Below are 17,659 nucleotides of genomic sequence, written 5' to 3'. Positions count from 1 at the left end.
GTCTCCTGGGACCAGTCCATGATGTACATGGAATTGCCTGAGACTTTGGTTTTGTAGACGTCAACCAACTGTTGACCTGTAGATCATCTTTAGTTTAGGTTGCTTTCCTGCAAGGCACAGTTTTTTCCTTCTATAAGTAAGAGGAAATGAATGCCTGATTAAAAGATACATTATTTCAGATTTATGCAAGAAAGTAACTTGAAAAATTTCATTTTTCTGATGCTTAAATCTGACACTAAATTTCTAAATTCATTTTGAAACCTAGTATTGTTGAATTCACAGAGGGTAAAGGCCTCTGTGGTCAGATTCATGAAACAGATCAAGGACTTACCACTTCCCATCTCTGCTGTCTTCCCAGGAAATTAGCTTTCAAAATGACTGGAAAGTGGTGACCATTTTCATTGGAGCCAATGACCTGTGCAATTACTGCCGCAATAAGGTAAGGACAGGGGAGCCTCTCATGGTATAACATGAAGCAGACAAAGATTGATTTACAATAGCAGTAACAATAGAATAACAGGATATTCAGCATGTTCTGAATTCTGTTTCCTGCTGATAGGTGCCAGCCAATGTGTTCTAGAGGACTTACTAATATTTGCATTTTAAAACAGTGTAACTTGCTATATGACTGTCTGACTTTAGTTATTAGTAAAAAGGAGTTTCTTATACAATGACAGTAACTTTTAAACTGGAACGTGGGCACTCCTATGCCTGCACCCAGGGAAGCGGCCATTTTATAACATAAACGTGCAAATACGCGCATGTTATATTTATTTATTTATTTAACAATTTTTTATACCGCCTATACAAACAAGATGTGAACTAAGCGGTTTACAGTTACATCAAAAAATAAAAGAGAATGAAATACAACTAAATAGAATGTAAAAGTTTAAAAGGTACAAATCGGAGTAATATGGTTCAAAAGTTCAGATTAGGGTGTAAATCAGAGAAGCAAAGAGGTAGAGCTAGACTGGAATTATGATTGATTTATCTTATTGAAGGCAATGGAACATAGATGGGTTTAAGAGCTCTTTTGAATTTTTTGGTGGTAGAAATTAGATGGATAGATTCGGGTAATGCATTCCACAAAGTGGGACCAGCCACAGAAAAACCATGTTTATGTGTTAGATCCAGTCGTGCAGTTTTAATGGTGGGTATTTCAAGTAAATGATTGTCCATTGAACATAATTGCTGCAATGGTTTGTAAAGTCTCAGGACAGAGCAGAGCCATACTGTAGATGGGTTGTGGATTAGGTTGTGAATTATGGTCAATTTTTTTTTTAATTCTTTATTTATAACTTTATGTTTTAAAATAAAGTACATACATGTATATAATTCTCAAAATTCTTTGAGAAATTCTTTTAGGAAACAGGTTTCAAGCAGTGTAATGTCACAGTAAATTTTTCATAATAAAACATAATCAAATTCACCTAGAATCCAGTTACTAAACTATTTGGGGAGCTATACCAAGCAAGACTTTTATACAACTAAATCAAAGAGATTAATTTCCATAATACAGAAGTACCAGAACAAAATGTATTATCCCAAGCTTATTCTTGGTTCAGGACTCCCCCTTCTTCCTTATGGTTTTTGTGCTCCTCCAAAAACTTTTCTAAATGCTCTGGATCATAATATATATATTTAACTCCTTTTACCCGCATAATACATTTACATGGGAATCTAATCATGACCTGGATACCAAATGTTCTAGCCGTATTCGTCAATGTGATAAACCTTTTTCTCCTCAACTGCATCTCTTTAGAGACATCAGGGTAACACCAAACCTTTTGTCCTAAATATATTCGAAAATGTATTGGTAACCAATGTAAGTATTGTAGCATTGGCGTGATATGTTCGCGACAGGGGATGCTGGTTAGTAAGGAAGCAGCAGTATTTTGAATGAGTTGAAGAGAGCGAATCGAAGAGTCAGGAGGACCTAGGTAGAGAGAGTTACAGTAGTCTATTCCTGGTGCGAAGGTGGCAGACCTCATGCATCACCTAGATAGGATTTTAGACAGTGCTGGGGAGAACATAAGAACATATGAAAATGCCATACTGGGTCAGACCAAGGGTCCATCAAGCCCAGCATCCTGCTTCCAACAGTGGCCAATCCAGGCCAAAAGAACCTGGCAAGTACCCAAAAACTAAGTCTATTCCATGTTACCATTGCTAATGGCAGTGGCTATTCTCTAGGTGAACTTAATAGCAAGTAATGGACTTCTCCTCCAAGAACTTATCCCATCCTTTTTTAAACACAGCTATACTAACTGCACTAACCACATCCTCTGGCAACAAATTCCAGAGTTTAATTGTGCATTGAGTAAAAAAGAACTTTCTCCGATTAGTTTTAAATGTGCCCCATGCTAACTTCATGGAGTGCCCCCTAGTCTTTCTATTATCCGAAAGAGTAAATAACCAATTCACATCTACCCGTTCTAGACCTCTCATGATTTTAAACACCTCTATCATATCCCCCCTCAGTCGTCTCTTCTCCAAGCTGAAAAGTCCTAACCTCTTTAGTCTTTCCTCATAGGGAAGTTGTTCCATTCCCCTTATCATTTTGGTAGCCCTTCTCTGTACCTTCTCCATAAGAAAATTATTCCTTACCTGCTAATTTTCGTTCCTGTAGTACCATGGATCATTCCAGACGGTGGGTTATGTCTCCCGTCCAGCAGATGCAGTCAGAACAAAAACTCTCAGAGGAGGACCTATATAGCCACGCCTCCCCTGCCTCAATCCTCAGTAACTGGACTAGCAAAGCCAAGACGAGAAGAGACAGAACCAGAGGGATCAATTAATCGCAAATTGTAAAACAGCTGTCAACCAACAGCAACTAAACTTGGAATCAAACTCTTAACTGAGAACTTGCAAACAGTACTACGGTATAGAACCAGCTCGCAGCATCAAGAGGTACTGAGTGAAAAATTGCAAAGACAGGAAAGCAGGGATGGCCCACAAAAGAACCCCCAACCAAGGGAGGGGTCTGGAATGATCCATGGTATTACAGGAACGAAAATTAGCAGGTAAGGAATAATTTTCTTTTCCCTGTACGTACCAGGATCATTCCAGATGGTGGGATGTACCAAACCTTCCCCATCATGGGTGGGTCGCGGACAGCCCTGCCCGTATGATCCTGTCTCCAAGCTGGCCGCCAGACGGCGCGCGGACATCCAGACGATAATGCCTTGCAAAAGTGTGGAGCGACTTCCATGTGGCTGCCCTACAGATTTCCTGAGAGGAGACTGAAGTACTCTCCGCCCAAGACGTTGCCTGGGCGCGGAGGGAATGTGCCCTAACCGCTAAGGGTGGAGTCTTACCCGCTCCGATGTACGCTGCCATAATCGCTCCCTTCAACCAGCGAGCGATAGATTGCTTGGACGCCATGCTACCCTTCCTGGGCCCCGACCGAAGGACAAACAAATGATTGGAGAGCCGAAAATCATTGGTGACCTCCAAATAATGCATCAAAGAACGTCGTACATCTAGCCTGCGCAGGTCACTCGACTCAGAGGAGGCAAATGACGGGAGCTCCACCGATTGGTTGAGATGGAAAGCCGAGACCACCTTAGGAAGAAACGATGGCACCGTGCGCAGGGATACTCCACCTGGCGTGAACCGAAGACATGGCTCCCGACAGGATAGAGCCTGCAGCTCGGAAATCCGACATGCCGAGCTGATCGCCACCAGAAAAATGGTTTTGAGGGTGACATCCTTGACGGTGGCTGTACTCAGAGGCTCGAAAGGTGGACCACAGAGAGCACAAAGTACCAGATTCAGATTCCATGAAGGACAAGGCGGTCGAATCGGAGGCTTCATGTGTCTCACTCCCTTGAGAAAACGTAGGACATCCGGATGCGAGGCCAGGAGTTCCCTGTCGTCACTACGTAGGAAGGCCCCCAAGGCTGCCACCTGAACTCAGAGAGAATTATAGGCAAGGCCCAACTCCAGGCCAGCCTGAAGGAAGGAAAGCACGTGCGTCACCGAGGCCTGCGTTGGCAGAATTGCCTTCGTCCCGCAACATTCCTCAAAAACCTTCCATACCCTGACATAGGAGACAGAAGTGGATGTCTTCCAAGCTTTCAGGAGCGTCGAGATGACGGATTCCGGACACCCGCGCCGCCTTAGCTGGCGCCTCTCAAAAGCCAAGCCGCAAGACAGAAGCGATCTGCCTCCTTGAAAAATATTGGTCCCTGGCGAAGAAGACGTGGCAGATGACTGAGACGAAGAGGGCCCTCCACTGCCAGGTTGAGGAGATCTGCGAACCACGGTCGCCGAGGCCACTCCGGCGCAACCAGGATCACCGGACCGTGATGCGCCTCTATCCGTCGGATGACCTTGCCCACTAGTGGCCACGGAGGAAAGACATACAGGAGACACTGTCGTGGCCAGGGGAGAACCAGCGCATCGACACCTTCCGCGCCGCGCTCTCACCTGCGGCTGAAGAAACGGGCAGCCTTTGCATTTGCCGCGGTTGCCATTAGATCCACATGCAGTGTCCCCCAGCGCTCCTCTATCCTCCGCATTGCGTCTTCTGAGAGTTCCCACTCTCCGGGATCCAGATGCTGTCGGCTGAGGAAGTCCGCCTGCACGTTGCCCACGCCCGCTATGTGTGAAGCCGCTAGTCGCTGTAAGTGTAGCTCCGCCCACTCCAGCAGCTTGTCGGTCTCCAACGAAACTAGATGGCTTCTCATGCCTCCCTGGCGATTGATGTACGCCACCATGGTCGAATTGTCCGAGAGGATTCTGACCGCTCGACGGTGTACCATTGGGTAGAACCCCTTTAAAGCTAGTCGGACTGCCCTGGTCTCCAACCGGTTGATGGGCCACCTCGACTGCTCCTCCGTCCACCGGCCTTGGAGTGAACTGTCCCGACAGACCGCTCCCCAGCCGGCGAGACTGGCATCCATGGTGACGACTACCCAATCTGGGTTCTCCAGAGATACTCCCTGAGCCAAGCGCTGGGGGTCCAGCCACCATTGGAGGCTGAGTAAGGCTACTCTCGGAATGGGCAGTACCGCCTGGAAATCTCTCGACACTGGGTTCCATCGCGTAAGCAGGGACCTCTGGAGAGGTCTCAGATGAGCGAAGGCCCACGGGACCAGATCGATGGTTGAAGCCATGGTTCCTAGTACCTGTGATATTCAGTATTGAAAATCCCCTATAAGAGAGCTACTCTCCCAAAAGTCAGTTAATTATGCTGATCATCTTTATTTATCTCCTGCTTCTCTGATGAAAAGTCTGGAAAGGCTTTCATGGAAAGCCTTTCCAGACACCAACTGAACCTTAATTCACCTTAATTAACTCTGACCACCCTATCAGAGTAATCAACATCTTTGCCAATTCCTTAATCTTACAATCTCTTTTAAATTGGCAGGTTTTTTCTTTTTATTTTTCACTGTTAAATTACTATCGCCTGGGGGGGGGGGAGAGGGAGGAAGCGGACGTTGTGCGCTGCGCTTCCGCTCCCCCCCCCCCCCCCCCCCGACAGGAAGTTCGGCGGGCAGTACGGCCCGACGCCCGAAGATAGCAGGAGGGCCGGTGGCAGCAGGAGAGGCAGCTGATCTTCCTGCTCTGGGGGAGAAAGCGGAAGCTGTGCACGTGCTTGAATGTGTATGTGTGGATGAGAATGGGAGTGTGTGTGGGTGAAAACTGGAGCCTGGGTGTGTATGTGGGTGAGAATGGAAGCTTGAATATGTGGGTGAATGGGAGCTCGAATGTGTGTATGTGTGGTTGAGAAAGGGAGCCTGGGTTTGTGGGTGGGTGAGAATGGGAGCTTGAATGTGTGTATATATGGGTGAGAATGAGAGCCTGGGTTTGTGTGGGTGGGTGAGAATGGAAGCTTGTATATGTGGATAAGAATGGGTGCTTGAATGTGTGTATGTGTGGGTGAGAATAGTACCTTAAATGTGTATATGTATGGATGAGAATGGGAGCTTGAATATGTGTGGGTGAGACTGGGAGCATGGGTTTGTGGGTGAGAATGGGAGTCTGGGTTTATGTGTGTGGGTGAGAATGGGTGCCTGGATGTGCGTCTGTGTGTGCATAAGAATATAAGCCTGGGGAGGGGTGAGAAAGTGAGAACTTGAATGTGAGCTTGGGGGGGGGGGGAGAGAGCATATGAGAGTGACAGCTTGAGTGTGTGAGAGGGAGTCTGTGAGAGAAAGCGTATATGTGTGTGTGTGTGTGTGTGTGTGGAAGGGAAGAAGACAGTAATAGAAGAAAGACACTGAAAAGGAATTAGGAAATGAGCTATAAGGGAAAAAATGGGAAAAAGAGACCAGGACCAACTGATTAGAAAAATACAAAGATCAGACAACAAAGGTAAAAATATATATCTATATTTTGAGATGTTAGCAATTTAAATATAAGCAACACAACCGCTCTCTCAAAATTTATGGACAGGTAGGAGCCGTGTATAAAATCGTAATAATAAGAAGGCTAAAGTACCACAAATCACCGTGAATTATGTTTGTATCATTAAGTAAACCTCATACTTAGGCGTAGATGTGAATGCTATGCTGCATAATTTGGCATTATTTATCAGTAAAAAAACAACTAGTAGACCTGCATGCCTACAGCCCACCCATGTTAACCTTGTGCCCACCCAAAAAATCAATTCTGGCTACGCCACTGGTCTGGACTGATCCAGATACGTACAGGGAACTCTGGTCTCTAGTTACCACCACTGCCCTAAGGACTCATCTACGTTCTGCTGGCCTCCAGAATCCAAGGGCTCAATCTGCAAAGGAGTCGGCTAGTAAAGGCGAAGCTCTAGACTGTCCCACTGCAGGTGCATTCGCTAGTTGCTGGCGCAGACAAGGGTTTGGCCTCAAGGCTACATCAACTATGTCACAGTACTAAGGTCTCACATGCCTTTTACAATTGGTTTAAGTTCACTAGAAGAGATTTCACCAAAATTCATTCATAAATTATTCTCTCTCAGGAGAACTTTGGTCTTCAAGGTCACCCTGCCGTCCACCAGCTGAATCTGATTTCAAAGCTACAATGAGTTGGCGAGTGCTCTGCAGCATCTAAAGTATGGCCCCTGTGGAAAGGGGGATGTACAAAAGTCCCCTTTCTTGCTGCTGCTTTTAATTGTTGTTCCTTTTGCAGTTACTCCAGTGGTATCCATGCGCCCCCCCCATCACATTTTAATAGCGTTCTAGCACCTCAGAGGGGAAGGTCACCCAACAAAGGAATGTGTAAATTACATGGATCAGCACACATCCTGTAATACAATAATGTTTAGTTACCACTATTTTTACTCATCAATGGTCTTCTGCAAAGCAATCAGACTTTCACTGTATCTTCTCTCAATATGAGCTCTGTGTTTAGCATGGGGTAGAAAGTTATTGACTCTGCTCTGTACATCTCATCAGGAAACAAACTGAAGTACATTAGATAATGAAGCATTTATATGTTTGTTTTTGCCAGCTTATGTACTCAGCTGAGATCATTGTTAGTAATATGAAGACAACCCTGGACATTTTGTACAAAGAGGTAGGTGCAGAATATATTAAATAAGAACTGCCATACTGGGTCAGACCGAGGGTCCATCAAGCCCAGTATCCTGTGTCCAACAGTGGCCAATCCAAGTCACAAGTACCTGGCAAGATCCCAAATAATAAATAGATCCCATGCTGCTATCATGCAGTGATAATAGTGGCTATTAAAATAACAGGTAAATTTTAAAAAGAGCGTGCATGCACCTATAAATGTGTGTATTGGGCACATGAGCAAAAATACGCTTAATGTTATGCAAGTACACGTTTATCATTTAAAATATCCCTGCTGCACGTATGCGTGCAGTCTTTATGCACATATTTTAGCATGCTCGCACAAGTGACCATGGAGAGAAAGAGAGACAATCTAACACTCTATATATCTCCCACTGCAAGGAGGCACTTTCAACTCAGTGTGGATTTTGGGGAGGGTGATGTTACAAGGGTCTACAGACCCTTGCGCACTAGGTAGACCAATGTAACACTGCCCCCCCCCCCCCAACCCACCCTGAATTGAAAGTACCCCTCTTACAGTGGGAGATATATAGCGTGTCAGGTTGTCTCTCTCTCTCTCTCCCTCTCTTCCCCCCACCAGTTCAGGACCCCTCTGGCTCAAAATAATTCGGGGTTACTCATATAAGTCTTGTCCCCGCCCCTTTTCTGCCTCCTTATTCTTGACGCATGCACAGAGTTGTACACGCATACTTCCTGGCTTCTTAAAATTGCCATGTATGTGGCCGTTTTTTATGAGCAAAGGTTTTAAAATCCACTTGTAAGTCTACTTAGTTAATATGTTTTTGAACTTCTCCTCCAGGAACTTGTCCAAACCATTTTTAAACCCAGCTATGCTAATTGCCTTAACCACGTCCTCCAGCAATGAATTCTAGAGCTTAATTGTGCATTGAGTGAAAAACAAATGGTCTCCAATTTGTTTTGAAAGTGCTAATTACAAACTTCATTGAGTATTCTCTAGTCTTTGTATTTTTTGAAAGAGTATATAACAGATTTACATTTATCCATTCTATTCCACTCATGATTTTATAAACCTTTATCATATTCCCCCCCCCCCCCCCCCTCAGCTGCCTTTTTTCCAAGCTGAACAACCCTAACCTCTTTAGCCTTTCCACAAAGGGAAGCCATACCATCCTCTTTATCATTGTGGTTGTTCTTCTCTGTTCTTTTTCCAATGCAGTTATATTTTTGAGATGCAATGACCAGCACCCCAGGTGCAGTCTCATCATGAAGCGATACAGAGGCATTATGACATTCTCCATTTTATTCTCATTTCCTTTCCTAATAATTCCCAACCTAATAATTCTGACCACTGCTGCACACTGAGCCAAGAATTTCAAAGTATTGTCTACTATGATGCCCAGAATCCTAGTTGCTAACTTCTAATATGGAAGTTAACATTCTGTAAATACAGTGTGGGTTCCTTTTCCTGATGTGCATCACTTTGTACTTGTCCATGTGATGAAGTGACCCTATTTCTCCCTTTTTTTGTGTGTGCAGGACCAGGCTAGAGGCCTGGTCCACATTAAATCCCACAGAGGGAGAGAGCTCTGTAGGCAGAACTCTGCTGGGCAGAGAGAGTCCTGAGGGTGGGACTAGCTGGAGCAGGATAAGAGTGTAAACCCAGTTGGGTTCAGGAGGGCCCTGTGTCTCCAGAAGCAAGAAGTTCCTGACACTCTCTGAAGGTTTTTGTGTACACTGTCCTGAGGTAAGGCAATCTGCTATTGTGTGAAAGTACTATGTATGATAATAAATGCTAAATGTACATTAGGAAAGGATGGAGGTCAGTGTGGTTTACTGCTCCAGTTTAGGTGATTTGCTTGGTCACCCTCGCATATGGTGTCAGGTCGGGGATTTTTTTTCTAAGCTTGGCACAGAAAAAAAAACAATTCTCCATGGGAGAACTGCGAGTGGAAGCTTGTCTGGCCTGCCAAAAGCTGGGAAGCAAAGCGCTGCTCAAGAAATAAGCAGCCAGAGAGTATGTGGCTCAGGGAGCACACAGAAATAAAGTAGAAAAGAGAAGAGAAAATGTTTGTGAAAATCCTGCCTAAGAAAAGGGGCTGGGACAAAAGGCCAGTGCTGCTAGGACTACAGAGCACTGAAAAGGTTAAAGCTTGCTGGCTCAAGGAAGAGCAACGAAAAGAAAAAAAACCCTGAAACTGCCTTTAAACAGAGGATCTGTGGGACCTGAAAGGTAGGCAAGTTTAGGGTTTTCTTTGCAGACTAAGGAGACAAGCTCCTTTGGAAGATGCATCTGTAATATTTAGTGATGTTAGTGCCAGTAAGGCAGAGGTTTTTTGGGGGTTTTTTAAACTTTTTTTTCCTTTTGAAGAGAAAAAAACCCCTAAAGACAGAAAGAAAAGCAGTTGTGCACTGTTGCTGGAACAGGGCAAGGCCCATGCAGAAAGTGAAACTGCTTGTAGGTGCACAGGGTGTAGCCTCTAGCAGTAAGCAGGCATTGCACTAAACTCCGGAAGGGCAAAGGTGGTTTCAGGAGAAACCCAGATAGAACCAGCTGTCCTGGGCTAAGGATAAAGAGAAGCTAGAAACACACTGTGCTCTTAAGGCCTCTTGTGCAGAGGGGAGCTTGCATTGCCTGGGTGTTTTCTGACAGGCCGATACAGTACTGACATGTAAAAAAAGTGCGGCAGTGTCCGGTGCCCACTCATTTGACATGCGCACATTTTGGTTCGCAATCTGCTCGATTCAGTATTCAAATTAGATGCAAATCCAAGCGGCGCCAAAAGAGCGTCAAAAGCACGCCTATCAAATGGTAGGCGTTCGCAATCGATTTTACTGTATAGGATGTTATAGAGCACCTATACAGTATCCAGGGTGCGCTGCTTCCATACATGTCATTTCTATAGAACGGGAAATGTCATTTTGAAAATGTAACGAAATGTTACATTCCAAACTTTTCATCGATCTGGAAACTTATCCCATTTTTCCCTCTTTGTGACATCATCGCCTCATCATAATCTTACCTTGGACGTGTATATAAGTCGCATCGCCAAGTAAAAAAGTCCCTTTGTATTTGGTTTGGGCCAGGACAGAGCGGTTACAGCGGTACCTTTGGATATCTTTCGGAACGCTTTTGGCAACGCTTTTGCCAACACTTTCAGCAGGAAATGTAGAGATTACTTACCTGATAATCTCGTTTTCCTTAGTGTATGCAGATGGACTCAAAACAAGTGGGTATAGTGTGCTCGTGCTAGCAGTTGGAGACGGATTTGACGTCAGCACGGGTACATATACCCCTGCAGGAAGTGCAGCAATTCAGTAATCTGCCTTGCAAAAGCTTTATGGATATATGTGTAACTGACCAATCGATTAAATGAACAGGATTACCCCGACCAATTGATGGTAGCTGGAGACTGCCAGTGTACTCAACCGGAAGGCGTTGACACCCGGCAGGGTGGATGCCCTATATAAGTAAACATGGCTTACCGTGAGTCGGTGAATCCCCATGTATACCGGCAGCCGGGCGGGTTGCTGAGTCCATCTGCATACACTAAGGAAAACGAGATTATCAGGTAAGTAATCTCTACATTTCCTAGAGTGTAGCAGATGGACTCAAAACAAGTGGGATGTACAAAAGCTACTCCCGGACTGGGTGGGAGACTGCCCGAGGTCCGTTCAGGATTGCCCTCGCAAATGCTGTGTCCTCCCTGGCCTGGACATCCAGACGGTAGAATCTGGAGAAGGTATGGAGGGAGAACCATGTCGCCGCTTTACATATCTCTGCAGGCGACAGCATCCTAGTTTCTGCCCAAGAGGCCGCTTGCGCTCTGGTAGAGTGAGCCTTGACCCGTAGAGGTGGTGGTTTTCCTGCTTCTACGTAGGCTGCCTTGATAACTTCTTTGATCCAGCGGGCGATGGTTGCCCGTGAGGCCGCTTCCCCTTGCTTCTTCCCGCTGTGAAGGACGAACAGGTGGTCCATCTTTCGTACTGCTTCTGACATTTCCAGGTATCTGGACAGCAGCCTGCCGATGTCGAGATGGCGTAGTATTCGACCTTCTTCCGACTTCTTCAAACCTTCTGTGGTAGGCAAGGATATGGTTTGGTTGAGGTGGAAGTGTGAGACTACTTTGGGTAAGAAGGAAGGAACCGTGCGAAGATGGATAGCCTCTGGAGTGATTCTGAGAAACAGATCACGGAGGGACAGCGCTTGTAGCTCTGAGATGCGGCGTGCTGAGCATACGGCCAGCAGGAACACCATCATTAAGGTTAACAAACGGAGGGACAGGCCTCGAAGGGGTCTGAAGGCGGGTCCCGCTAGAAATTTCAAAACTAGGTTGAGGTTCCACAGAGTCACTGGCCACTTCAGTGGCGGGCGAATATGTTTGACTCCTTTCAGGAAACGTAAAACGTCTGGGTGTGTGGCGATGCTGTTGCCGTCACTCCGGGGACCGTAGCAGAATAGCACTGCCACTTGAACCTTGATGGAATTGAGGGACAGACCCTTCTGAAGTCCATCTTGCAGGAAATCCAAAATGATAGGGATCTTAGCGGCATGTGGATTGGTGCCGTGAGTTTCGCACCAGGCTTCAAATACTCTCCAGATCCTTATATATGTTAGTGACGTGGAGAACTTGCGTGCTCAGAGGAGCATATCTATTACCGGCCCCGAGTATCCTCTTTTCTTCAGTCTAGTCCTCTCAATGGCAGGACCGTAAGAGAGAATTGAGCTGGATCCTCGTGGAGGACGGGACCTTGCCGCAGCAGGTCCCTGTATGGAGGCAGGGGAAACGGATTCCCTGCCAGTAGTCTTCTCATGTCTGCGTACCAGGGTCGTCTTGGCCAGTCCGGGTCCACTAGAAGAACTAGGCCTCTGTGCCGCTGAATCTTGTGTATAATGGCGCCCAGCAGGGGCCATGGAGGAAAGGCATATAGCAGGATCCCCTGAGGCCATGGCTGTACCAGGGCATCGATCCCCTGGGATAGAGGATCCCGCCTGCGGCTGAAATATCTGGGTACTTGAGCATTGGACCTGTCCGCTAGTAGGTCCATGCCCGGCGTCCCCCACTGATCCACAATCATCTGGAAAGCTGTGGGCGACAGCTGCCATTCCCCCGGGTTTAGGCTTTCTCTGCTTAGGAAATCTGCCGTGGTGTTGTCCTTCCCGGCGATGTGGACGGCGGAGATGTCCTGGAGATTTGCTTCCGCCCAAGTCATCAGGGGGGCTATTTCTAGGGATACCTGTTGGCTTCTGGTTCCGCCCTGTCGGTTGATGTATGCCACTGTGGTGGCGTTGTCCGACATCACTCTGACCGCTCTGTTTCGAAGTCTGTGGGCAAATCACAGGCATGCTAGCCTGACTGCCCATGCCTCTAGTCGGTTGATGTTCCACCCCGACTCTTCTCTGTTCCACCGCCCTTGGGCGGTGAGTTCTTCACAGTGTGCTTCCCATCCGTTCAGGCTGGCATCTGTAGTGAGCAGGGTCCAGGTTGGGGAGGACATTCGTGACCCCTGGCTCATGTGGCCGGGCTGTAACCATCACTGTAGCTGATTCCGCACTCTGGCTGGTAGAGGTAGGTGTACGGTGTAGTTCTGTGAACGTGGGCTCCACCGAGATAGGAGGGCGCGTTGAAATGGTCTCATATGAGCCCGTGCCCATGGGATCACCTCCAGAGTGGATGCCATAAGGCCGATAACCTGTAGGTAATCCCAAGCCGTGGGCCGGGTGGCGCTCAGCAGGGCCAGCAGACGATTCCGGAGCTTTGATCTCCTCCTGGAGGTCAGACTGACCTTGTCTTCCTGGGTGTCGAATTGGATCCCTAGGTATTCCAGCAACTGAGAAGGCTGTAGGGAACTCTTGTTCAAGTTTACTATCCATCCTAGGCTTTCCAGAAGAGATATAACTCTGTTGGTTGCCTGGTGGCTCTCCTCCGGTGACTTTGCCCTGATCAGCCAATCATCCAGGTAGGGATGGACGAGAATTCCTTCCTTCCTGAGTGACGCCGCCACTACTGCTATGACCTTGGTAAAGGTCCGCGGTGCGGTGGCTAACCCGAAGGGTAAAGCTCGGAACTGGAAGTGTTGATTCAGGACTTTAAAGCGTAAATAGCGCTGGTGATCCCGATGGATTGGAATATGCAAGTAGGCTTCCAACAGATCTAGGGATGTGAGAAACTCCCCTGGCTGTACTGCATTCTTGACAGACCGCAGAGTTTCCATGCGAAAGCTGGGGACCCGTAGGTGTCGGTTGACTGACTTGAGGTCCAGGACGGGCCTGAAAGTGCCCTCCTTCTTGGGTACTATGAAATAAATGGAATAATGCCCAGAATTTTCCTCCCATGCAGGCACTGGGATTATGGCTTTTAGGGACAGCAGCCTCCGCAAGGTAACTTCTAGTGCCGTCCTCTTGAGGAGTGAACAAGGAGATTCCACAAACTTGTCCGGTGGGAGCCGAAGAAAGTCCAGGTAATACCCTTCTCGGATGATGGCTAGGACCCACTGGTCCGAGGTAATCTCGACCCACCTGCGGTAGAAGATGGTTAGCCTGCCCCCTATGGCTGCTACCCCCGGATGGGTCGGCTGATTGTCATTGTGGGGTGCGGCTGGGACCAGAACCCGAGCTGGTTCTCCTCTTGTTGTGCTTAGTCCGAAAGGGCTGGTTCCTGGCCTGAGAACGAGGTGCTTGGTAGCGAGCCCTGTAGGGGTTGAAGCGCTGAGAGTTTCTACCTCTGGATGGCCTAGGAAAAGGGCGCTGGCTCCTCCTTGACCTGTCTTCTGGCAGACGGGGTAATGGAGAGGTACCCCATTTATTAGCCAGTTTCTCGAGGTCGCTGCCGAACAGGAGGGATCCCTTAAACGGCATTCTTGTGAGACGTGTCTTGGAGGAGTCAGCCGACCAATTACGTAGCCAGAGCTGTCTCCTGGCTGCCACTGAGGATGACATTCCCTTGGCTGCCGTACGGACTAGGTCGGAGGCTGCGTCAGTGAGGAACGAGAGAGCTGATTCCATCTCTTCTCCCGGGGTGTTGTTCCTAGTTTGTGATAAACAGGAACGCGTCACCATGGTGCAGCAGGTCGCAATCCGTAGGGACATGGCTGCCACCTCAAAGGCTTGTTTCAGAATGGCGTCCATGCGCCGGTCATGTGCATCCCTGAGGGCCGCCCCCCCCCTCCACCGGAATGGTGGTGCACTTCACAATTGCGCTAACTATGGCGTCTACCTTGGGGCACGCCAGCAGCTCCTTGGTCGCCGGGTCTAAGGGGTACATGCCAGACAAGTCCCGACCCCCTTTGAATGAGGCCTCCGGCGCATTCCATTCCAGATCGATTAGCTGCTGTGCTGCTTGTAGGAGGGGAAAATGGTGAGCCGTTTGGCGCAGGCCCTCTAACAGGGGTTTCATTCTAGGTTCCCCTGGAGTGTCATGGCCCGGGATAGCCAGTTCCGACAGGCATTGAGAGACCAGGCCTGGGAGATCTTCTTTCAGAAAGAAGCGTCTCATGGTCCGATATGGTTCTATCCCCGAGGGAAGTTCTACCTCCTCGGGGGGCTCGTCGTCTTCCTCAGAGCAATCTGAATCCCCATAAGTGGGGCTTCCGGGTGGCGAGTGGCCGTGCCTAGGTCTTGAGGGTCCAGGGGTCGGGACATCCGGTACGTATGGACCCGTTCAGGGATCAGACTGCATTCTGACAAAGGCATGAATCCCCTTGAATAACTCCACCCAGGAGAGCGAAGCAGGATCTGGCCTTAGGGGCACCAGATCTCTCGGGTTCCCTGGCTGCTCACTGCGGCCTGCTAGGTCCGAGGTGTTCCCTGAGGAACTGGCAAGTGCGCTGGGCTGGGACCGGTCCTGGCCTGGAATTCCCAGGGCCTCCTCACATTGGGCACATAGGGAGTCTGCTTCCTCGCTCTGTGTGGCTCTGAGGTTGCATGCTGAGCAGAGGCTTAGAGCTCTTATGCCTGATTCTGGAGGTGCTGGCTCTGCGGACGCATGGGCTCTCTTACGCTCCATCTTGTCTATTATCTTCTCCCAGCTGGGGTCAGCACTTTGTAATATGCGCGAACGATGTGCGCCTACCAATATGCGCTTATCCACGTGCGCCTGTCCACGTGCGCTTATCAACGGGCGCCTATGAACGTGCGCTTATGAACGGGCGCCTATGAACGTGCGCCTATCATCGGGCGCCTATGAACGTGCGCCTATGAACGTGCACTTAACAACATGCGCCTATCCGCTTGCGCGTAGCAACGTACGCCTATCAACGTGCGTGGAGCAACGTACACCTATCAACTTGCATGTAGCAACGTACGCCTATCAACGTGCGCTTAGCATCATGCGCCTACCAACGTGCGCTTAGCAACATGCGCCTATCAACGTGCGCTTAGCATCATGCGCCTACCAACGTGCGCTTAGCAACGTACGCCTACCAACGTGCGCTTAGCAACGTACGCCTATCAACGTGCGCTTAGCAACGTGCACCTGTGCGTAGCAACGTGCACCTGTGCGTAGCAACGTGCGCCCAGCAACGTACGCCTATCTTAGCAACGTGTGCTTTTCAACATGAATCCAGGTGACTGCAATGTACGCCTCTATCGAATATGCGCCCAAGTATTTTCGGGCGCCTAACATATACGCCCTTCGCCTGTGCGCTCAGTCTGGCCTGAGCGCTAGAGCGTGGCGACGAACCAGGGCAGAAGGCGACGGCGAGCAGGCAGGCAAGATGGTGACCTCCTTGGCGGGTTGCCACGTAGGCAGACCCCGCTGATCCTCACTTCCTTGGAGACCAACAAGTAAAGATGTACGCCTTACCTTGTCTTCGGCGCTTCCCGGCTGCGACCCGGGCAGTCTCCGGCTGCGGGGGGAGAGGGTGATTACCGTCACCGCCGCGCTCGAGGAAGTGCACCCGCTGCCTCTAGGCCGCGCCCGAACTCATCTCGCTCGGGGACCAAGTCCTCGCCGGGACCGAGGCTGCCTCTAAGCCGCGCCCGAGCCCTTCTCACTCGGGGGCTAGGTCCCTGCCGCGAGTCGGCCACTGGACCGAGGCTCTTACCTCTGAGGGACCGCGGAAATCACCTCGGGAAACTCAACTGGGGGAGGGACCGAATGGTATCACTGCAGGAGTGCGGGGCTCGTCTTCAGGTAGGTTTCTTCTTTGAATTTAGTCGTTAGAATTTGGAAAAACACTCAGCGAGCGTGAGGTAGCTCCAAACTGCTTTGGAGACGGAAATTACTGAATTGCTGCACTTCCTGCGGGGGTATATGTACCTGTGCTGATGTCAGATCCGTCTCCAACTGCTAGCACGAGCACACTATACCCACTTGTTTTGAGTTCATCTGCTACATGCTAGCAAAGGGCATACTTGTTGCATTCGTGCCTACTCTTTGCTCTCGCTGCACCCTCTCTACTTGTGTGGCGACTCCCTCCGGGTCTGAGGGACAGCTGCTGCCACGGCGTCCTCTTGCTGTGTCTCTCTGGAGTCCCCGGGCTGGCCTGAAGCTGCGGGTCCGCTATGTTCCTGATGACGTAAGGGCGCGCGCGCGCTCCAGACTTTGTGCCAACAAGGGTGCGAACCTCGGGGTGTCCCCCCATAATGACGTCATCCGCTTCCAACTTAAAAGATCTTTGCTTGCAACTACGAATCGAGTTAGCAAGGACTCGATTCATTCTTTTTCTGGTTACAATTCGCCTAAGCTACTCTGCTTTTTGTACTTACCAGGAGTACCCGCTCCTCGGGGGCTCCGCTCTCTTCTTGATTTCAGACTACTAAGACGGGATCTGGTACTCGCTCCTCGAGGGCCTACATTCCTGAATGCTCAGAAGACTACTCTCCTCACTGCCTGGAAGTGATCGCAGACTTGAACGCTGTGAGTTCTATTACAGATAGGAACCGGTACTCGCTCCACGAGGGCCTATGTTCCTAATCTCTGTAGACTCTCTTCAGTCCAGACGTTATCACAGGTACAGAGATCATGAGTTCTTATTCAGACTGCCTATAGGAACCAAAACTCACCTACGGCTCCTGTTCCTGAATATATTGAAGACTCTCTGTTGTATAAGAGGCCATTACAGATATCAACAATCGTGAGTGTATCATCTACTACTGGTTATGTATCAAGCATACCCTGTCTTCTCACTACCTATAGTCTCTCTCTACAGCTTAGCAACCCAGAGATCATAATTCCAGTATC

At 48.8% G+C, this 17,659-nt stretch overlaps 1 protein-coding gene across 2 annotated transcripts in view; it reads left to right on the top strand.

Annotated features, from left to right (window-relative positions):
* LOC115089622 (phospholipase B1, membrane-associated-like) overlaps window positions 1-17,659 on the top strand; it is a 296,793-nt gene that overhangs the window by 129,835 nt on the left and 149,299 nt on the right. For both annotated transcript variants that reach the window (XM_029597713.1, XM_029597714.1), the window contains exons 10-11: window positions 359-439; window positions 7,435-7,500. In XM_029597713.1, coding sequence (XP_029453573.1) covers window positions 359-439; window positions 7,435-7,500 — 147 coding nt within the window. The remainder of the gene's footprint in view (window positions 1-358; window positions 440-7,434; window positions 7,501-17,659) is intronic.

Source organism: Rhinatrema bivittatum, chromosome 4, assembly GCF_901001135.1.
Source record: "Rhinatrema bivittatum chromosome 4, aRhiBiv1.1, whole genome shotgun sequence".
In the NCBI taxonomy this organism is placed as follows: domain Eukaryota; kingdom Metazoa; phylum Chordata; class Amphibia; order Gymnophiona; family Rhinatrematidae; genus Rhinatrema; species Rhinatrema bivittatum.
This window is presented reverse-complemented; position numbering and strand designations above follow the sequence as displayed.